This window comes from Cryptotermes secundus, unplaced genomic scaffold (assembly GCF_002891405.2).
Source record: "Cryptotermes secundus unplaced genomic scaffold, Csec_1.0 scaffold565, whole genome shotgun sequence".
Lineage (NCBI taxonomy): Eukaryota > Metazoa > Arthropoda > Insecta > Blattodea > Kalotermitidae > Cryptotermes > Cryptotermes secundus.
In genome coordinates this window covers 1,541,888-1,562,559 of record NW_019731581.1, presented here as the reverse complement: position 1 = coordinate 1,562,559, position 20,672 = coordinate 1,541,888, and the positions used below count along the sequence as shown (strand labels likewise).

The window sequence follows — 20,672 nt, the reverse complement described above, 5'->3', positions numbered from 1 at the left end:
TCTTGTAATTGTATAGTAGTAGTCTACTGCATGACCGTAAATGCGATAGTGGAGACATTTCCCTGAAAAGAGCCACTACTCGTATGTCAGTCTCTGCTTTCACAGAATTCCATAACTGAATATTGCTATAAGATGTTACAAATATATTATCCTTACACAGAATGTTCACAATAAGAGGAAACCTTGTACCGCTGCATGTAGGTCGGCTACTTAGTTGGCCTTACCCCTTGTACCTTCCACTAGCTCCAATCAGTACTGGAAGACGTTTGTGTGAAGTTGTATTCAGAACCACTACTGGAATACTCGCCCTTATTCTGCGGTTTAAAACCATCTCTTCAAGTGGCACAAGACACTGAAAAGTAAAATGATTAGGAAACTCACCAGATGTAAGTTCATGAGCCAAAACTGAAGCAACCGCATTCCTGATCTCGTTCAGGAGAGCTTCAGCAGTGCAAGGTATGTTGAGTATACAGTCCTGTACATACTGTGACATGTCAACCCATTGTTGGGCGACAGGATGTGGGAACGAGTGGCCCCAGTTGGACTCCACCCACCACTAAGCGAATTAAAAAAGTGAAGGTTATGGAGTAACTTTGGATGAAGCCAGGAATTTAGAGATTGGAAGTAAAAGCAAGTGTATAAAATACAATGAATTAGCCCATATGGAGCATTTAATAAATTCCGTCAGCCAACCAAGCTTTCAGATTTCTCTCACATGGATATTCTTGAGTAGTTGAGCAAATGGCTGCTTCTGAAGAAGGACTCAGCTCCATGGAGTACATTAGTAATGAATTAAGCGAATTCATACAGTATGTATACTTCAGTATGTTCTTCACTAATTCTTCTTCATTAATTTTTAATGTCATTGTTTGTGCCAGCCATTATTTATAGACATTTTTTCTGCTTATTACAGAAATGGCTGTGCCACTTCAGAAGATCTTTTCTGGAAACTGGATGCATTACAGTCGTTCATTCGTGATCTTCACTGGCCAGATGCTGAGTTTCGGCAACATTTGGAACAACGTCTCAAATTGATGGCATGTGATATGATAGAATCCTGTATTCAAAGGTACTTACAGTCTCTTATATGTATTGTAACGTGTTTTGCGTTACTGATCCCACTTCTGACACCAATGTAACGTGTTTCGTTACTGAAGACGCCGTAGAGATGGTTAATTGGTTTATTTAACAATCTACAAATAACGGCTACAATTAATTATCACAATGTTACGGGTTTCCACACTTTACAAACCCTAGAACAAAATCTCTTAACACTCTCTTCGAGAGTCTTCACGTACTAATAATGCGGGAGCTATACAAGTCTCCCTGAATTACACACTCCAGATATGACTGGTTATCACTGGTTATCGCACACGCGGCTGTTATGTTTCAACTTGCGAACTGAGAAGTCGTTGATAACGCACTCGGCGACTGTCACAGTACAACTGACTGTGAATAGCCTTCACTGCTCCTTATGTAGACTCGATCGGACAATACGGCCACGTAATAGGCACCCTTGTTGCCTGGCGCTGTGTTGCTAGCAACGCAAGCGGTAGTAACCGCTGTTACGTTACCGTGCGGAGGAGGGGGAGGGGAGCGCTGACTCACCCGCTGCGTCACTGCTGGTGGGGGGGGGTTCTCCTTTGCGCAACATGTCACAGTATTATGAGAACAGTTCCCTGAACCCTTGAAGGAGGTCATTCAGTTTGATGCAGCTGATGAAATGGAATAGTGGTCCTTATACAGTTTTACAAAATAACCAAAGTTATGAATGTCATAAACAGATTTTCCAAATTTACAGAATACCTTTGTCAAAATGAAACGAGTGATTTCAATGTTCAAGAAAAGGAACTATTGAGGCATTGGTCTGTTTACTGTCTGTTATGAAATACACACAGAAGTACTGAGATTCAGCATAATAGGATAATTAAACAATACACGGGGTGTTGGCATAGCTTTCTGAAAGGCAGTTCTTATATTCTGACTGTATCAACTGACAGGACATGCAGGGTTCAACATCGTGACGTATGTTGATTGTATGAAAGCTTTTGATAAAATAATCAAGACTTATCTATGGATTCTTATGGAAAGGAAAGGCATCCACCAGCATCTCATGTGTCACTAGAGGTGTCCAGAGTTTGCATGTAGAGACGATACAAGTTGAATTTGGTGAACAGGAAAGTAATTGCCCCATAAAATAATGTTAGGACACAGGTAAGAACCTTTTTAATATCTGTGTAAAGAATGTCATCACAACATATCTTAATGAACATAGAGTCACTAATATGGCAATAGTGACCTTAATGTTTCTGATGAGCAAGCCACAATCACAAAGGCTGAGAAGATCTTACAAGTAGCATTGTATATGTACACAATACATTATGAAAAATAGTAGGTGCCTATAATTTTAAAATATTTATCGTGTGTTCATGACTAGACATAGTGTTTGGATTGGTAATCTGATTTAACCTTTAACGTACAGACTTTTAAATTGCCAGCAGCCCTCTGTGGCCAGAATTTAAATGGCCCTAAGTCTTTAACATTGCAAACTTTCAGAGAAAACTAAATATTTTCCATTCTATGCAACATAGAAATCCAAGCTAAAAACAACCTGAAAGACAATAAAATTTTCTACGCAAAAGAGCAGTTTTTACAAATGAAAATTAACTGTGATCATTTTGTCATGAAATGCAAAATATAATGTTTATTATATATGTTATGAAATTCCAAAGTACTTACGAGTAGTTTTTTCTTCAATCTTGAGACATGGTGATTTTGTAAATATAATCACACTATATACAATAATATTTTGTTCAGAGTGTATGCGAGTTTGAACTGTGTCACTTCACAGTTTATGATACCTCACACTCTGACGCTCTTGTACCACATCTCGAAGCAGTCCGCGACACACAGCCCAACATCACACTTTTTACAGTAGTGTATTTAGTGAACACACACGAGATCTTTGTTTCCCTTTGGTTGGCCAGTGTTGTGAATGTTTCACCTCCAGTCGACCCAGTTGGGCCCCAGATGAACTTGGCCTCCCCCGAGAAATGCCACTGACCATGATATTCGCCTCATATGATTGAAGAATCAAATCCCGCACTAGGATTTCACGGAATTTTTTATGTGTCTTTTTTCCACCACGTGACTTGTGTAATAGATATGCATTGAGAATAGTCATATCTAGAAGGTGGAAAACCAATTTCTTTGTCCATAACTATAACATTCACTGTTACTTGCTGTTAGATATACATAACATTCCTACCTTAAAGGTTAATGAACACTTATAATTCATAACTACAAATAATTATAACACTGTCATTAATGTGCGCACTTAACAAATCACTGTAAGTACAGCACACACAAAGTCTTCTGTGTCTTCACAAGCTGTTGTTTGGTAACAGCTCTCAACAGTGGATATTCCTCTGCTTCTGGGCTCACATCCTTCGTGGTTGGCGACTGTCTCACAACTGACTGCTAATTGACTGAGTGCTAAAATGCTGCTGGCCCTTGCCAGTGCAGTGATTTTTGGTTCCAAGTCTCACGGGATCCATGACTTTAAATTTACTGTCTGATGGTTCTGGGAGCCTTCAACGCTTCCTGCCCTAACAATCCACTCAGTCCTGACTGTTAAATTCATGCTGGCCCTCTCCTGAACAGTGATTCTTAGTTCCAAGCCCCACAGGACCCATGATTACTTTACCTTCTGATGGCTCTGGTTGGTTGGTTAGTTAAATTGCTCTTGGTCTTGGCCAACGCAGTCATTCCTAGCTTCAGAATCCTTGAGATCTATGACCAAGATTTTTATTCTCCTGGATATGTACATATTTCAAAATAGGACCCCCTCTTCAACGACATCTGGGAACAATATAAATATTGTATATTTTCCTTTCCCAAAGGCCTCTATTTAATTATTTCTTGTCAGTGGACTATTTTTCCTTTATTTTGGGCATTTTTTACTGAAGTTTTGTCAGAACCAAATTACAATTACTTCTGACGTCTGCAGAGTTGTGAGTCATTAAATCTAGGATTTTTAATGGATGAGTAGTTCTCTTTGTTACAACATAATCTTGTGTAATTGTTGGCCTCTTATATATTTATGTTGGATTTCATCATCAAAAAAAGTGTTGTTGATTCTAAGATTATTGTTGATGCAGAATTTTGTCAGTAGCTCCAGTATTCCTTCATTTTTTACTCCTTCAACTACATAATTTCCAGCTCTTGCATTAATGTCTCGTAAAATCAGAGGTGATTAGATGGTAATTTGATTATCTGTTCATCCAGATTATCGTAGAAATTTTCCTTTTCTGCCTTTGGTTTAGTGTTTTCAGGGGCATACACTCTAAATGTATTTAATGTAGTATTATTAGTCCAAAATGATACTAAAATAGTTCTTTCTGTGATGAATGCATAATCTCTAATTACATATTCGAAATATAAGCATTCATACACCACTTCATGCCCTTTGTCCTTTTTTAACCCTGCTATAAATTAGAACATAATCATTGTATATGAAAGTACACCTAACATTCTTCGTATCAATTGATTTATCTTGTAATTCCAATATTATTGCAAGAGTCTATTCCAGCATCCTAATCTAGTAGATTCTTTCTTTGAATTTTGTGTCCTTTTTATTTCTAAGGTCAACATTCCATTGATCTGGCTTTTGGTTTCCATTGCATCATTAGTCACATTTCAAGGTTCCTGCTGGCCCTTCTTGGCTACCGTGGTGGTCGTGGGACCCCCCAGCAAGCAGTTACTTACATGTCCCCTGCATCAAATGGATGCTGGAGCTTGGATTACCATTAAGTTATTAAATAATAAATAGATAACGAGTCCCAGGAAAAAAAAAATCTTTGTTGACTGGTGTTATCAAAGAAATTGGCATGGTCATGAGGAACAAATGCAGACACACACACATATCCAGTAGTATAACGCACGCAGTCACAGGAGCAAGATACAACAAAAAGCACACATACACATGAATGTAGGAAGAGTGCTCCCACAGGGGTGGTTTGGCGTGATTCGCGTATTGAGATACAACGTAAGGATGACGAATCATGAAAAGTTTTAATATTTAAAATCTATTATTATATGTGACGAATATATATTTGGGTCATTTTAATATGAAGACATCAGGGCATGCAATGCAATAGTTAGACGTGCATAGAGAAAACGCACCTGAAGATGGCACATTAGTGCTGAAACATGTAGTGCAAAAGGGAAGAGTAAGGTGAAAAAAGTGTATGCACTGTAAGACAGTTAGCATAAATCATGGACATGAGTCAGTGCAACAGGACGCTAAAATATAACATTATTAAATGCAGAAACATTCATCTCCACTTGCTGCAAGGAGAAAATAAAAACGGAGACCGATGGAAAGATGGTAAGGCTAGATGCAGAAAATTTCTCTTGAAGTCATAACAAATTAGCAAGCCTAGTCCTTGATGACGATGACAGTTGTTGTTATAAATTTCAGGTATATGTAACTTCTTACTGCATATAGAGAAGAATATGTGAAAATCAGTTTGATTCAACCCAAATTACTTGTGTGACCTTGTGACATACGTGGTGGTTGCCCTTGACCATCTTGGCAGAAGGTTATCGTCACATTAATTTCTCTCTCTTCATGTAGACCACTTCATGACAGCTAAGTGCCAGGATCAAAAATTAATATGATTCTGATATCTGAGTACATGTAAACAAAATTTGTGTAAATGGAGACTAGTGCTATTGAAGTATGCAGAACTGTTTTGATTGTATGCATATAAAAATACAAACATTCATGAACACTACTTTATTTTGTGGAGACAGTATAACAAACTGGAGTATTTCTTACCCTTCAGGACTGACAATGCTTTCCAACAGTGGTTGAAGAAAGGTGTCACCTTCATCTCCACTGACTACATCATTCCATCAGAAATGTGTGCCATGGTGAATGTGATATTGGATGCCAAGAATCAGTCATTCAAACTTTGTGCAGTAGATGGAGTAGATGTGGTAATGAAAGAGAAATGTTTTATTTTAAATAAATGGGAGAAATGTTAGCTGAAAGATATAAGGAACAAATAATTACCTACCATGACTTTCTTTAGAAAAATTCTGTATATTTTGTGGAGTTAATTCCATGAATTTAGAATGATTTATGATATGTAATTTAAAGAATTATGGTAAACCAAACACTGAAATCAATTTAATTTGTGCTGGATATATGAAATGTACTGGTTTTCTGGAGGTAAGAGCAACCAGTATACAGTGGAACCTCGCATAACGAGCAAAACAAATTGTAAAAAATGACTCACTTAACGAGCGACGTTTTGCATAATGAGTGACGAGAGGGGAAGTCCCAGATTGTGTGCTTGCTACATCAATCTGTGTTTAGCACTCGTTCTGCTAGCATCTTAGTGTCGCTTGTGATCACACATTTTTCCAAACTTGTGTTCAGACATATTATTTGTGATTTTTTTTGTGCAAAGTTTATTAACCCATGCAAAATGTCCCCGAAGAAAAAGCCACAAAGAGACAGCCATAAGAGAATAAAAATAACCGTAGAAATGAAAGGTAAAATCATTGAAAAGTGAGAACGAGGTGTGAGCGTGGCTGATCTAGCATGCACATACAATCGGTCTACATCAACGATTTGCACTATCCTCAAGAACAAGGACAAGATTAAGGAGACAGATGCTTCAAACGGAGTGACAAGAATATCTGTGCAACGGTTACGTATTCTCAACGATGTTGAAAGGTTGCTCCTTTCTAATAAAAAAGAATTAGATATGCATCATAAATAATAAACTAATTATTTCGATTTTTTTTTTCTGCAAATCGCGTTCGCATTCCAGGTTGGTTCATTCCACATAGAAGAAAAGATGAAGATGATTCATGCTCCTTAACAATGTATATATAATTTTCTTTGAATAAACGTTATACATAAAATTTTTTTAGTATTTTTTTTTTCGGCATGGAACGCATTATCGTATTTTACATTAATTTATATGGGAAAAATTGTTTTGCATTATGAGTAAGATTCTGGAACGAATTATGCTCATTAAGCGAGGTTCCACTGTATAAACATCAATCTTCTATGTTTATATTTGCAATTTGCTTTGAAATGTGCAAATGTAAAATCAGATTGTTTCATTTTTTTTATTTGATTTCCATTTTAAAATTAAAGTTTACTGTCTTTTGAAATGCGATCCTGTGCGATCTGACAGATATATACCAGTGTTCTGAAGAAACATTTTGCCTCCATCTTCACTGACAGTGCATAGTGGTGCCTCCATGAGGCATTACTTAGTCAGACTGAGGTGCTCATTTTGGTTACAATGCAGAGTACTGTCTTTTCAAATGTGATATCAGGTAATCTGGTGTCTGACATACTATTTTTGACATGAGCTCTTCAGGAAGACTTATCAGACATCAACTGGGCGTCGGCATCGAGATGGGTGGGTTTGCAGATACAGTATCAATGTTAGTGGATGATGATGCTTGAGCATTAGTTGTCCTCAGTCTCATAAAGGTCTGAAGTGTAAGATGTTTCCTATATAGGACTTCTCCCCCCCATTTCCATTATGATAGATATGAAGTTATCACCAGCACTGGGTTTGGGTTGAACGAGGTTGACAAATTCTTGGTATACATTTACTGCATAAATATTCGGTCACTAGCCAGATGTCACAGCCGGTCACGGTAGCCGAACAGTGTAAGGCATATACTCTCTTCGCTTGCTTGGAAACCAGGATCATGGGTTCGAATCCCACTCAGCATGGATGTTTAGTTTGTGTGTGTGCGTTTTTCTGTGTTTGTGTACATGTAGAGGCCTTGCGATGAGCTGATCACTCGCCCAAGGAGTCCTACCAAATGTGTAAGATCTAGAAAAACCGAAGTGAACAGAGAAGTTCATGGAGGTAGGCCTAGGCCCACTGGGGCTGAAGTGCCAAGGAAAAAAAAAACCAGATGTCACTGTAGGCAGCTTGTGTGCACAGCCTGAAAAATAAATCATCCACAGGTCTACCCTTTTGAAAAACAATGGCATAAATTTTGGCACTCATAAGGCTCATTTGCATGTGGTACAGAGCGGTCATTGCGTGCTGTCACTGTAGCTTGATATCTGTGTATGGGTGGTGGTGGAGGAGAAGCCTAATCAGGCTGGAGCTGGAGGCAGATCACTGGTAGTCTGGGCAGTCTGTTTTTCAGGGTCCTTCTCAGCAGTACTATATTAAAAGTAAATAAGGTCTAAAAGTTTGCAATGATTGTATATTAATGCAAAAATGTGTTTCTGGATCTTATCCATCACCTTTTTTCTATAGCACATAGCATTTTTTAGACAATTTTCTCTCTGTCCTCAGGTAGAACCTACTCAGTTGGGCCCAATCGATAGAGCTAGTCCCTATCTCTGGTCGCCTGCACCAACACAAGATGGGTGTGTGGGTGTGTGTATATACACAGACGCACACACACATATATGGTTTATGTTATTCTTGGTTTATACTCATATGCCCTATCTTGTGATGATGCAGGCCACGCCATAGCTCAAGCGGTTAGTTGCTGGCTTCCTACCGCGGCGGCCCGGGTTTGATCCCGGGTCTGGTCAAGTGGAATTTGTGGTGGACACAGTGGCGCTGGGGCGGGGTCTCTCCGAGTACTTCTGTTTCCCCTGCCAATCTTCATTCCACCAAATTTTCCATCATCATAATCACCCGGGGCAGGTACAATAGGGTAATCAGTGGCCACCGTGCCGAGCGGACCCAATTGGACTTTACCCCCCCACTAAACAAAATTGTGTTGGTGCAGGTGTCCAGAGGTAGGGATGAGATCTCTTGATTGGGCTCAACTGAGTAGGTTCCACCTGAAGGCAGAGAGAGAAGCCAGTCTCCGAAACATTATGGTTTGTTTTAAATAAAAACAGGATGATGGATAATATCCAGAACCACTATATATGTATATGAAATGTGCTGTACCTTTGATGCAGCATAATGAGGAAGGAATGTCCATTTCAACAGCAGTGTCAGGTTGTGCCATGACAAACTGTTGCAGTCTCTGTGTGCACTTGGAATTGTTCACTTTGACCACATTAGGCTTAATTATTACATCCTTGTCATGAGTTATGAATTATCTTGTGTGTGTGGCCTGAAGGTTTGACTGATATGTTCAAGTTTAATTCCTGTTTCTTGTGTGCCATGTGCTACGAGTTCATATTACTACTTTAATCCTTTATGAGACACATGAGTAGGAACACAATATCAGCTTCCCTCTGCTACCTACCTATATTCAGCCATGTCAACTAATATGCTAATTATATACAAAAACAAGCAATGTCAGCAGAGACCAGCTCAGGAATCATGACTTATTGTTGTGTTGTAGCATCAGTATCACACCAAGATTGATGACCTGATTGAGAAGACATCAGCCAGTATGACTCAAGGCATGATCAGCAAGCTTGTTTCAGTCTTGGAGACAACACTTTCCAAGCTATCCAGATATGATGAAGGAAGCTTGATTGGATCCATCCTTAGCTTCACGGTATGCAGTGAGTCACAGAGATCCACCCCTAGCCTAAATATTTTTTACTAAACAGTGAATAATTTTTAGTGTAAGCTGTTCAGAATATCCTGAGGTAAGGTAAACAACAACATGTTGTTCCTGCACTTAATTAATTAAGTACAATGCTGTGAAGACATATTAAGGAATGGAGATATACTTCCACCATATTTGACTTGGACACTAGATGGAGGTGAGTGGTCAGCTTCATGCCCAGAGAAAGAGTCCCCGGTAGCCATTTTACAAGAGTCTGGATGGGCCCCAGAGCAGGTCTGACTTCAGGAGAATGAATCAAGGCAGAACTGTGTACACATATAAGCTCATTTTTTTTAAATGACCATACTCTTTTAAGCATATTGTTTCTCCCACCTGAGCAGCCAGTTCTAGTACTTACTCATACATCATATTCTTTGTTTCTTATAGTATCTTCAAAAAATAGACAAAGGAGTTTCCCTACATTGCTGCAGTACATTTTCCGTATGTTAGGTGGGTGTGTCCTCAGGTTGCGGATGGAGGAGACACCCTCCAGGTATGGAAGGAAGCTGCAAATATATTGAATAAGCGGTCATGGACAGCTGACAAGGGGTGGTCCTCCAGCTTGGGGGTTAGGCATGGGGCTAAAAATCCTCACCGTAAAAAATAGACTTGTTAGGAAAATTTCATTTCTTCGTCTTCAGACCAATGTCTCTATATTCACTTAGATCCTTCCCATTATGTTATAATTACAAATAGTGTAAACATGCTGTTTCAGAATGTATCTGGCTCTGGCAAAGATATGGGACAAGCTTATGTCAACTTTGCTCGTAACTGTATGGATCAGATTCGCAGCAAAGTCAATGATGAGCTGTGGATTTTAAATTTCTTTGAGGTATGTTACATACTTTTTAATTCACTGTGGTACATAGTGAGAAGTAGAAGGGATGTTGGATTCATGATTTATCTGTTGCAGCAATGGTATACAGCTCAGATTCATCTTCTGTGCAACTGGTTATCAGAGAGGTTGGACCACTCACTGCACTTGTACCAGTGTATGTGTTTGGCACATGTTGTGAAGGTATGTGCTTCCTGTATTACTGGCATCAGAAATGTATATTTTAGTAACTGCCTGGTGAGCGGCCTCCGTAGTCTAGAGGTAATGTTCCCACCTCATGACTCGTGGTACACGGGTTCAAATACCCGGCGGAGGTCGTCGAATTTTTAAGGGCGGAAAAATTCAGGGAACAAGTCCTCCGGGAGGGACTTTAAGCTGTGTGTCCCATGTCGTAACTTTACGGCACGTAAAAGAACCTCGTATCTCCTAAGGAGATCACTGAGCCAAATTCCAGGATGTTTCCCATCCAACAATAGTCTCTAAGGCCTTTGATAGACGGGGAAAGCATTATAGACACCGCTAAGCAAGTGGCCAAACTCGCTTGCTCGGCAGGACTGATGGTACGCACCATTTATCGGTAGGGTATAGAGACTGGTAGAATATCATAGAGGGAAGCACAATGGACCAATACTGGTCTAAGTGCATGAGGAAACCCACCCTCTCCAATAACTAACTAACTGCCTGGTGCATTAGAATTGTCACTGAGTAGGCTAGTATACCCATGTTTAATATTGTCGCGTGTATCCTGGTAACATAACAGTAAATAATGTTTGCCGGATTTGATAGTTAGTTATTGGAGAGGGTGGGTTTCCCCATGCACTTAGACCTGTATTGGTCTATTGTGCTTCTCTCTATGATTTCTACCAGTCTCTATATCCTACTGGTACTGGTGCTTACCATCAGTCCCGCCCAGCCAGCGAGACCGGCTCTACTAGCTGAGAGGTATCTATAATGCTTCCCCCATCTACCAGAGGTATTAGAGACTGCTGTTGGGCGGGAAATGTCCGTAATTTGGCTCAGTGACCTCCTTTGGAGATATGAGGTTCTTTTACGTGCCGTAAAGCTACGACATGGGACCCACTGCTTAAAGTCCCTCCCAGAGGACTTGTTCCCTGAATTTTTCCGCCCTTAAAAATTCGACGACCTCCGCCAGGTATTTGAACCCGCGTACTACGAGTCATGAGGTGGGAACGTTACCTCTAGACTACGGAGGCTGCTGCCGGATTTGATAACTCAATTCATTGCATAATTTCACACCCCATAAATACAGTTTGTTATTACACTTTCAGGATTGTTCTATTTATCACACACAAACAATTATAACACTCTCAAGGTTAACACATCAACTATTGAACTTTCTTAAATGATATATTCCTGATGAATCGTCAAATCCTCCAGCTTATGACTGCTGAACTGAACTGAACTGCTGGTGTTATTCTTTAAACCTCATTATGTAACTTCCACACAGATGACGCATAGAAAACCCCAGTTTTATTGTTGCATAAAGAAGACCACCCAGAGAATAAGTCACATGTTTTGTAGTCAGCGTCTTCATTGGTGTACTGCTGCCTAGCAACACACAATAACATTCATCCACTGAGACACATCTTTCATTGTTGCATGTTGACCTCTGCCTAGAAACACTTTTAGCAGATCTGTGAAAATATATTTGAAAGCATTAGATCAGCTATGTGACTTGTAAGAGGTGAATCAGACTCTGAAACTACCCGAACAAATTTTCTCAAATTTCTTCAATTGTAATTTTTATTTTTTACTCTAATTCTCCAACCTTTTAATTTGCCACATTTTTAAACAATTTATTGTTATCCTTATATTACAATTTTGTCCTGCATTCTGGTGATGTGTCATCAACATGTTCTTAGTTCTCTGCATTTACTTCTAGGCCAACTTCCCTTCTAGTATCACTGTACGGATTTTGTTCGCCCAGTAAATTAACACCATCACCATAGGCCAGAAGCCCATGCATCACTTTCAGCTCTATTGCTTTCTAATTTTCTTAGTTCTTCCAAATTGCATATTCAAAAGCAGTGGCAGTGGGATAGCTTATTGTTTGAGGCTCTTGCAAACAAGAAATTATAACCTGCAAGAGAACAGCAGTTTCTACATAAGTGCTCATGTAACTGCAAATTATTTAAATAACTTTGTCACTATTTAGCAGGATAGCTCAGTCAGTATAGTGGTGGGCTATGGACTGGTCAGGCAGGGTTTGATTCCCTGCTGGGGAAAGATTTTTCTCTTTTTTTCAATTGAGCCAGACCAGCTGTGTGGCCACCCGTTCTCCTACCCAAGGGGTACTAGAGGATGTTGCCCTGGAAGTAAAGCAGCAGGGGTGTGAAGCTGGCTGTGCATCTCCAATGTCTTTGTGGCGCAGTGCTCGATTTATTAAGCACCGGGACAGCTTTACTTATATTCAATTATGAGTTAGATCAGTGTGGCTTTCTTGAGAAATCTTAATAATTTCAGAATGGTTTCTGTTTTGTTATTCAATTTAATGGTTGTGTTCTTTATGTGTATTATACAAATTTGGAATTTGCTATTGAAAACTTTCTCCTGATGTAATGATAGGTTTTATGTGAACATGAAAATTGCATATTTCCCCTCTCTTTTGAGATTCCATGGGACAGGTAACAGATTGAGCTTCCTGCATGTATGAAACATCCAGACCAAAATTTTTTCCCTCTTCTAGGATGTAACACACTGCAGTCTGATGAAAGTAAATGGATGTTAATGAGTGATGTATCGCCTCCATCTTAAGGGCTGAAGAGTAAGTCATGCAAGAAATTATCATGAAGTAGGGAACAGGCAAGCTTATTTTTCAACCCTGAAGATGGAGGCCATATATTCTTTGGAAACGCTTTTTGGTTTTTCTCAAGATTACACGGTGTTATACCACAGAAGATAGAACATTCATAGACACCATATTTCAGAACTACAAAAGGTGCTTAATACAGCATAATCATTTTCATGTTTTTAATCACTAGTTCTTTATTTCTACATATCTTCCAGAAACTGTATTCAGACTTTGAATTGCAAGGGGTAATGGAGGATAAACTCAATTCAAAGACATACCAAACAGTTTCGCAACGCATGCAAACTGAAGAGGCCACGTGTGCACTCACAATGAGCACCCGACGTGACAATGAGGACTCTGAGTATGTATCTCGATAAAATGGAATGGCAGTTAGTATTATAGTTTTAAGTAATATTCCAGAAATTAACTCCGTCTTTTTTTTTGCATGTAGGGGATACCCTGAAACAGGTATTGAGGATGATGGAGACAGGAGTAAACCGAAAGTGACGATCAGGGAGACTTTGGGTGAAGATGGAAACTATGTAGCCAAGATTACTAACGTAACCACAAATGTGGTTGGTCGTATGGGCAACATGTTTGGCAAAGGCATTGGTGGTCTCTCCAGCAAATTTGGAGGTGGTAGCTGGTTCTAAAATTGCAGTTATTTAGTTGTAATTTGTTGTTGATCTTACTAGGCGATATGTTGAGTTTATACTATGACTGAGCTCTGCCTGTGATTATTTGCCCTGGAAAAACTAGACAACTGCCGTATAAAGCCAACTTTCAGCTGCGCGACGGGTCATATTGGGCATGCCAGTATATATATATTAACATGTATATAATATAAATATATAAATATCAAAGAAAAATTAGACATAATAATAGTATTATCTTAAAAATTATGTGAGTTAATATTTTGGCAAATTATCTTGCATAATGTATTTGAGTGTTGGTAGTCTGTACCTTGCATGTGACCTCAGCCCTTAAGCCAGAGGTTTGCATTGCAAGAACATTGTAAATACTATAAAGGCAACTGTGACACTAACATTCTTAAGTTTTCCTGGAGAGCTCTGTACATATATTTTTTTCTTCCTTTTTATGAAACAGAACTTTAAATGCAAGACAGTATGCATCATTAACTATGTAAAAATAATCTTTGTTACAAGCAAATTTTACATGTTTGTGCATGGTATCATGTTCATACAAAGACATCATTGGCCATTTGTTATGCATTTTACATGCAAGTTATCATTTTGACATTCGTAATGTTTGGAATATTTGGGTGAGCCAACTAATTTTTTACCATTTTTAGCATAACTTAGATGCAGTATTGTACATAAACAGTTGTTAAGTGTCTCCTTTCCAAACATATTTGGTACTGAGCAGACGGCTTTACCAGACGCTGCTGACACCACCACGGACAGTTTGTTCAAGACAGTGAGTCAGTGAGTAAGTTGACTGAGTCAGATGCCGCTGCAGTGCACCTCTAGTTGCTAGGCACATGTTGGTGCTACAGATGGACAGGTCGGAAACACTAATTAGTCACATTGCATCGCTTATGTGGCTGAGTGTATGATGCAGTATTTAATTACTGAGAAATATGGAAATGGAAAACTTTCAATATTTATGAAAAAAGAACACTGGCTGCCACAAAAATCTTCTAAAAGCCTGATGCCAGAGAATCTGCATATAAAACATAAGTAAATACTGAAAATTGCTGTACTTTAATTGTATAAAATTCAAAAAAAATATCTGATTTTCTTAAAAATATGACATTTAATAACAACCATATGTGCATTCCTATTATCTCATTTATAGCCAAGTCTTGCTAAATGTGTGCTACTTCTCTTCACAGTTTTGACAGTTTGTATGATTGTTGTTGCCATATGGTCACAAAGCAGAAGCAAACTTGAATAGCCAGACAGTAAAAACTCACAGATATGTAGGAAATAGATATATATGCAGACAATATCTGTGATAAAATTACCATAGTTCTGGTCTTTGAACCATGGTTACACTGACTGTTTCATTTGGTCCACTTATTTATCAGCCTTCAGTTCCATGACAATGTTAATGGCACCTACATTTGCTAGCAATTAGAATGTACATGCCAAACTATCAAATAGCAACAACTCTTTCTCAGTGTAGAAGAGCTGATGGGCCTGTTTGTGGTAAGATTTCACTGTTGCAATAATACATATTAATTTCCTGTTGTTTTATGTATTTCCTTTCGAAATTATCATCAACACCATCTTCATGTATTTTACTGGTACATGTCACCTTATTGAGACTGGCTGTAATGCCACATTCATTTTCCCTTCACTCTCAACGCCCTTGTCAGTATGCATAGCATTTTGCTCATCAGCTGTCTCTTCTATGACCAACTAGTTATTTACAAAACAATAAGTTGTGTACTAAACCTATGTGATAAACCTTCAGTTTAAGCAGGTTCTAGAAGTGTCCTTCTGACTCTTATTGGCATTATAACAGTTGTTACATGCTGTCTGTGCCATTATTGTTACACATAAGTACGGTAGTCACCTGTTGTAGGAATCATGTAATATAACTACCACCATATATGCCAAAAGAATGGTGTTTGTGTATACAGTCAAGTACAAACCTGTTATTAGGCTTCAAGAATTGCCAGAGTGTGGTTTTTTTTTTGTAGTTCTCAGTTATAAGCCTGTAGCCATCCTGGGTAGAGGAAATATATGTGTATATGCAGTTATCCACTATATTTGATACTTGTCTGTCACACTCATTGAGCACATCATGATCTACATATGATGTCAACTAATATTCCCATTGTTTCATTTAGAAATTTTTGTTACAGCATGGTTGCTTTTTTACTGTATATAATCTTAATTTGCAAACACAGAATTCACACAAAATTATATAACTGTACTTTTTTCATAATGTAGTACATTTTCTTTAAGGAAAAGTATCATTATCAAAATGTGACACCTTCAGGTCCCCCCGTCCTCCTAGGCAGAATAAAACCAAAAGTGCACATATGGCTCCATTTGAGGTTACCAGTAGTTATACCTTGGGTATTTGTGCCCCATGCTTCAGTGGCACTGGGTAAAATTTTAATTTTCCATTATTTTTTTTTTCGCAGTACCAGTAATAAAGCAGTTTAATCTTTTACTGGTGAGTGGGTAACTGAAATTTGAGGTTCTCACAATAGTGTGATGTGTCACCGTGTAATCCGGTGGTTACTGATTTTGGGGGAAACATGCTGCCATCATCTTCATGGTAGAAGAGAAAGTGGTTCTGATATCAGAAGCAAGACCAAGACTGGGGCTGGTGACAGAGCAATAGGCGACTGTTGCATTAAGAAATATAGATATGCTGAGGGCAAACATAGGGAGAAAATCTAAGACTTTATTTTACTTGTATTTCCTTGTCATTTTTACTTTACTTTTGTTTTATTTTATCCCTTCTTTCTTAACTATTTCCCTTCGACATTGGCCCCTCCTTTTTTTTTTTTATTTTATTAACTTCACCCTATGAATTTAATTTATTTCTATCCATTTTAATTCTATTCCTGCCCATCACATTATTAAATTACTTACAATTTGTTAATTGCAACCCACAATTCCAGTTTCGTATCTTTCTTAATATAATCTTCTCATTTCCCGTTATTTTGTGTGAATTGTAGTAAAAAATTTAGTTCTTTGAACAATCCATTAAAAGATAGGACCAACACTGTTATACCATATATGATAATATGTGAAACATTTGCTAGAAATAATTACATTAAAACAGGCATTTTATTGATCTATTACACTGGAAATATGTTCATATTAGAATATTAAATTTTACTCTGCATGACAACACTGCTAACTCTGTAGTGTGGTTCTTGCTCCATGTCAGTGAGGTCACCGAAAGAGCACCTCACTGGGTGTGCTTGTGCCTAAGTTTTCAGGTTAAAAATGTGGTACATATAGGGAATTTCTCTTATTTATGAGAGATAAAAATATGTGTTCAGACACAGAAGTAATTGTAAAGCAATAAACATTATTTTTTCTGAGTTACATTATATATATATATATGTTTGGTAGGAATGAAAATAGGAAGCTATTTGCAAGAAGTGTAGGCAGGTACTGGTGTGTCAAAGACTTCTTTTTGTGATTAGCAAGGGTTGCATACAGGATATGTGGACCTCAGACCAGAGCTATTGGGCCTTCCTCTCAGCAGTTCTGTTCATGACTGTAATAAGCAGTTGTGATTTGCCCACAGGAGTTCCAAATCCTATACTAGCAGCTTTAGCTGACTTGTGTGATCTCTCAGGGTATAGATCATTATTGTGTACTGTACAGTAAGTGTAGATTAATCCTGAAGGCTGTGTTTATCAACTGTTACTTATGCACACAGAAAAATTAAATTTAACTTTCTGCAAAATTTAAGTTGATGATACTCACAATTGCTGTATGTCTGTGACTACATTTAAACTTCAGTGTCTCCTGGATCCTTATTTTGTCTGTCAGTCTGTTTGAGAACACAGCCTTTCTGAGGCTTCAACCTTTTTTAAGGAAAAGTGCTGATATAAAGAAAGAACCATGTACCTAACATTTCTTAAGTGATGGAATATTTCACATTAAAACGAGGAACCAGAAAATAGATACCTATCCATATGATATTGGGTTGACATGGATCTTACAAGGAAGAGAACAGAATTTGATCAGAATGCACATACTGAAATGTCACGTTGAAGAAAAGAAAGGGTGGTGACGGAAGTCTTAACGTAAAAAAGAGTACAGAGTGTAAGTCACTATATACATCACAATAATCACATTAATGAGAAGATCTTCACTACTAGTATTGAACCCAACAAAACTGATGTCCCTCCGTATGTAGTAAGGATCAAGTTCTCAGAGAAAAGTAACATATATGTTGTATACGCTATTTAACCCTTGGGCTACATGCCCTCCATAAAGCTATATGCTAGAAATGCCACGGCTGCGTCAGGTAAACACTGCAACACCCAAAAAGTCCACAATATTGCCACTGGTTACCTCCAAACAACCACAGATTTAGATAGGGCACAAGCTTGGTTTTCATGTCTAAACGTCAATATACTCATATATATAATAATTGATGCCAAAGCCATCTGTTGACATAAATGTTCTTCTATACAATTAATCCCAACCCATGCTGAGCCAGCCTCATTAGCTCTGGCAGTTATATTGCAAGTAGGGTGAACTAATCTAATCTAATCAGCTCATGTTGTTCAAAAAGTTAAAAGAGTCTCCAGGCCTTTTTTATTATTCACAAATGCCTAAACATACTCTGAATTGTAATTTTTCTCATTTGACTGAAAAGTGATTTAACTTTACAAATTATATTGGCAGAAATATTACAGTTCATATTAGTATTCAAGACATGGGTACATGGTTCTTGAAAATGGTGTCTCTTGGCAGAATGTTACATCAGGTACAACTAGAAGATGTAGTGTGAGCATTCAGTATATATGTAAAGCATTCATCAAACTGAGTATGCTTTCACAGTTATTGCCGTGAAAGTTGTATGACAGAATAATGCACATAATCAATATCTTATATATTAAACCTAATATATTCAGAATTCCTTCTGCTTCAGTTGCATAGCCTAGCCTCTTTTGTCTTAGCAAGTGACACAGATATTCTGGAAATGAAGAATTGTGATGTATACATTTTCTCTCTCTCTCCCTCTCACATACATACATATGTACAGACATAAACACAGACAAGGATGCATGTACATACAATAGAAATATGAACACATGCAATCCTCTTAACTGTGTGTTACCAGATCACTTAATTCTTGCCATTATAATCTTGTGAGCAGAGTGTCTTTTAAATTAAATTATATTATTCTAGCAGACGTCAATTCATAACATTTTAATTAAGATAAAACTTAAATAATGCATACAGTACTTGAATAGTTTGTGTGAAATAAAATTTTTCATTCTAGTCAGTTTCGTATTGTAATCTGTTGAATCAACTATGAATCAGGGATCAGTATTAAGCACATTAACCAGCTCATTCACTCATTCAATTAGCTGTAATCATTCTCTGAGTATGTAAAAGAACTACCTAGTTTAATCTCCATAACTCTAGTCATTGATCAGTTGTTCTTGCAAACACTTTGTCACAATTACAAATTACTTTCCAAAATTGATTACTGATAAGGAGGAACTTCCAAAATTAGGGGATCTGCTATTGCATTCCTTTCAGAAGAGAATGAACCTTGCCAACTTCATTAGTCATACCCACAGCACAGTTATGTGTAATAAATCCAAAGAGTTCTGACAGTGTTGTATTACATTAGTATTAATGCATTTCTGGACATTGGCCACTGTCCTATATTTTAAAATGGAACATGATGTTTTGGGATCTGGGTCAGCTCCTATCATCAGCAAATTCAGAGAGCTTATCCCGGTCACTGGCCATCCAGTGATTGGGATTACCTCTTCCTGTGAAACCCAACTGGGTAGGTACTCAAAGATGGAAGCAGAAGCAACTATCAGAATATTGTATTCCATTTTAGAACACTGGATGATGGACTATGGCCAGAAAGGCAGTAATATTACAGTTGTGTATGTGTCTCATCTTTCTAGTGTCATATATAGCTCACTTCTCAGCTGTTGCATAATATATATTCTTCCATCAATAAAAATTAGGCCAATGATTTTATGGGTGCAGTGCCCTGCTCTCTGATATTGTGTCTAAATTTGTATGTCTATAAAACTGAACTGTACTGTACTGTTACTTTGTATAGTGTTAAATCTGGTAAATGTATAAATCATGTGACAGTAATCAAGGAAAGACATTGTATATCAATCAGTTGAATCTTAAATGACAGAATAAACTTAATGGAACTTTAAATTTCACACCATGCTTGTGCTGCAGGCATAATAGCACTGCACCCCAGGTTTACCTTGACAGACACAGGATGATGTAAACAACCGTGCAAGAAAGGAATAAAGGCATATTGTGTGGTTCAGAGACATTTCTATTCACTGTTTCCTGCTTGAGAGATATAGATGCTGCATACATGTACAGTTGATGCAGAACATTCAGCTCTGTATGGTAAAGGTTATTAACTGACAGGCAGTGTGAATAATGCACTACCAGTCTAACTTGTATAGTGGAAATGTTTCTTAAATTCATGGGAGTGCTAATGTAGGAAACACTACATAATAAACAGATTTTCACATTAAAAAAATGGATTTTTCATGTTCGTTAGAAAAACAACTACAGAGACAAAATATTGAGGTATTCACTGTAGAAATTTTCTGCTAAAGGAAAAGTAATGGTGCTAGTTAAAAGACATGAGGATTTTCTTTGCTTGAATTGTATATTTATTTTACTGTGACATAATGACAGTATAAGTAGTTACTATAGGATTCTGACGATGGTGTATAACACAGAGATATTGGGTTTTTGGACTTTATCCATCGTC

General features: G+C 37.9%; 1 protein-coding gene across 13 annotated transcripts in view; it reads left to right on the top strand.

Annotated features, from left to right (window-relative positions):
• Positions 1-20,215, top strand: part of LOC111867219 (calcium-dependent secretion activator) — a 119,590-nt gene extending 99,375 nt beyond the window's left edge. For 11 of the 13 annotated variants that reach the window (XM_023856857.2, XM_023856860.2, XM_023856859.2 and 8 more), the window contains 7 exons: positions 914-1,069; positions 5,850-6,003; positions 9,367-9,525; positions 10,295-10,411; positions 10,493-10,597; positions 13,442-13,587; positions 13,678-20,215. In XM_023856857.2, the coding sequence (XP_023712625.1) occupies positions 914-1,069; positions 5,850-6,003; positions 9,367-9,525; positions 10,295-10,411; positions 10,493-10,597; positions 13,442-13,587; positions 13,678-13,879 (1,039 nt within the window). In that variant the 3' untranslated portion in view covers positions 13,880-20,215. The remainder of the gene's footprint in view (positions 1-913; positions 1,070-5,849; positions 6,004-9,366; positions 9,526-10,294; positions 10,412-10,492; positions 10,598-13,441; positions 13,588-13,677) is intronic. The other 2 variants (XM_023856867.2, XM_023856866.2) reach the window with 1 other exon arrangement.
• The last annotated feature ends 457 nt before the right edge of the window (positions 20,216-20,672 follow it).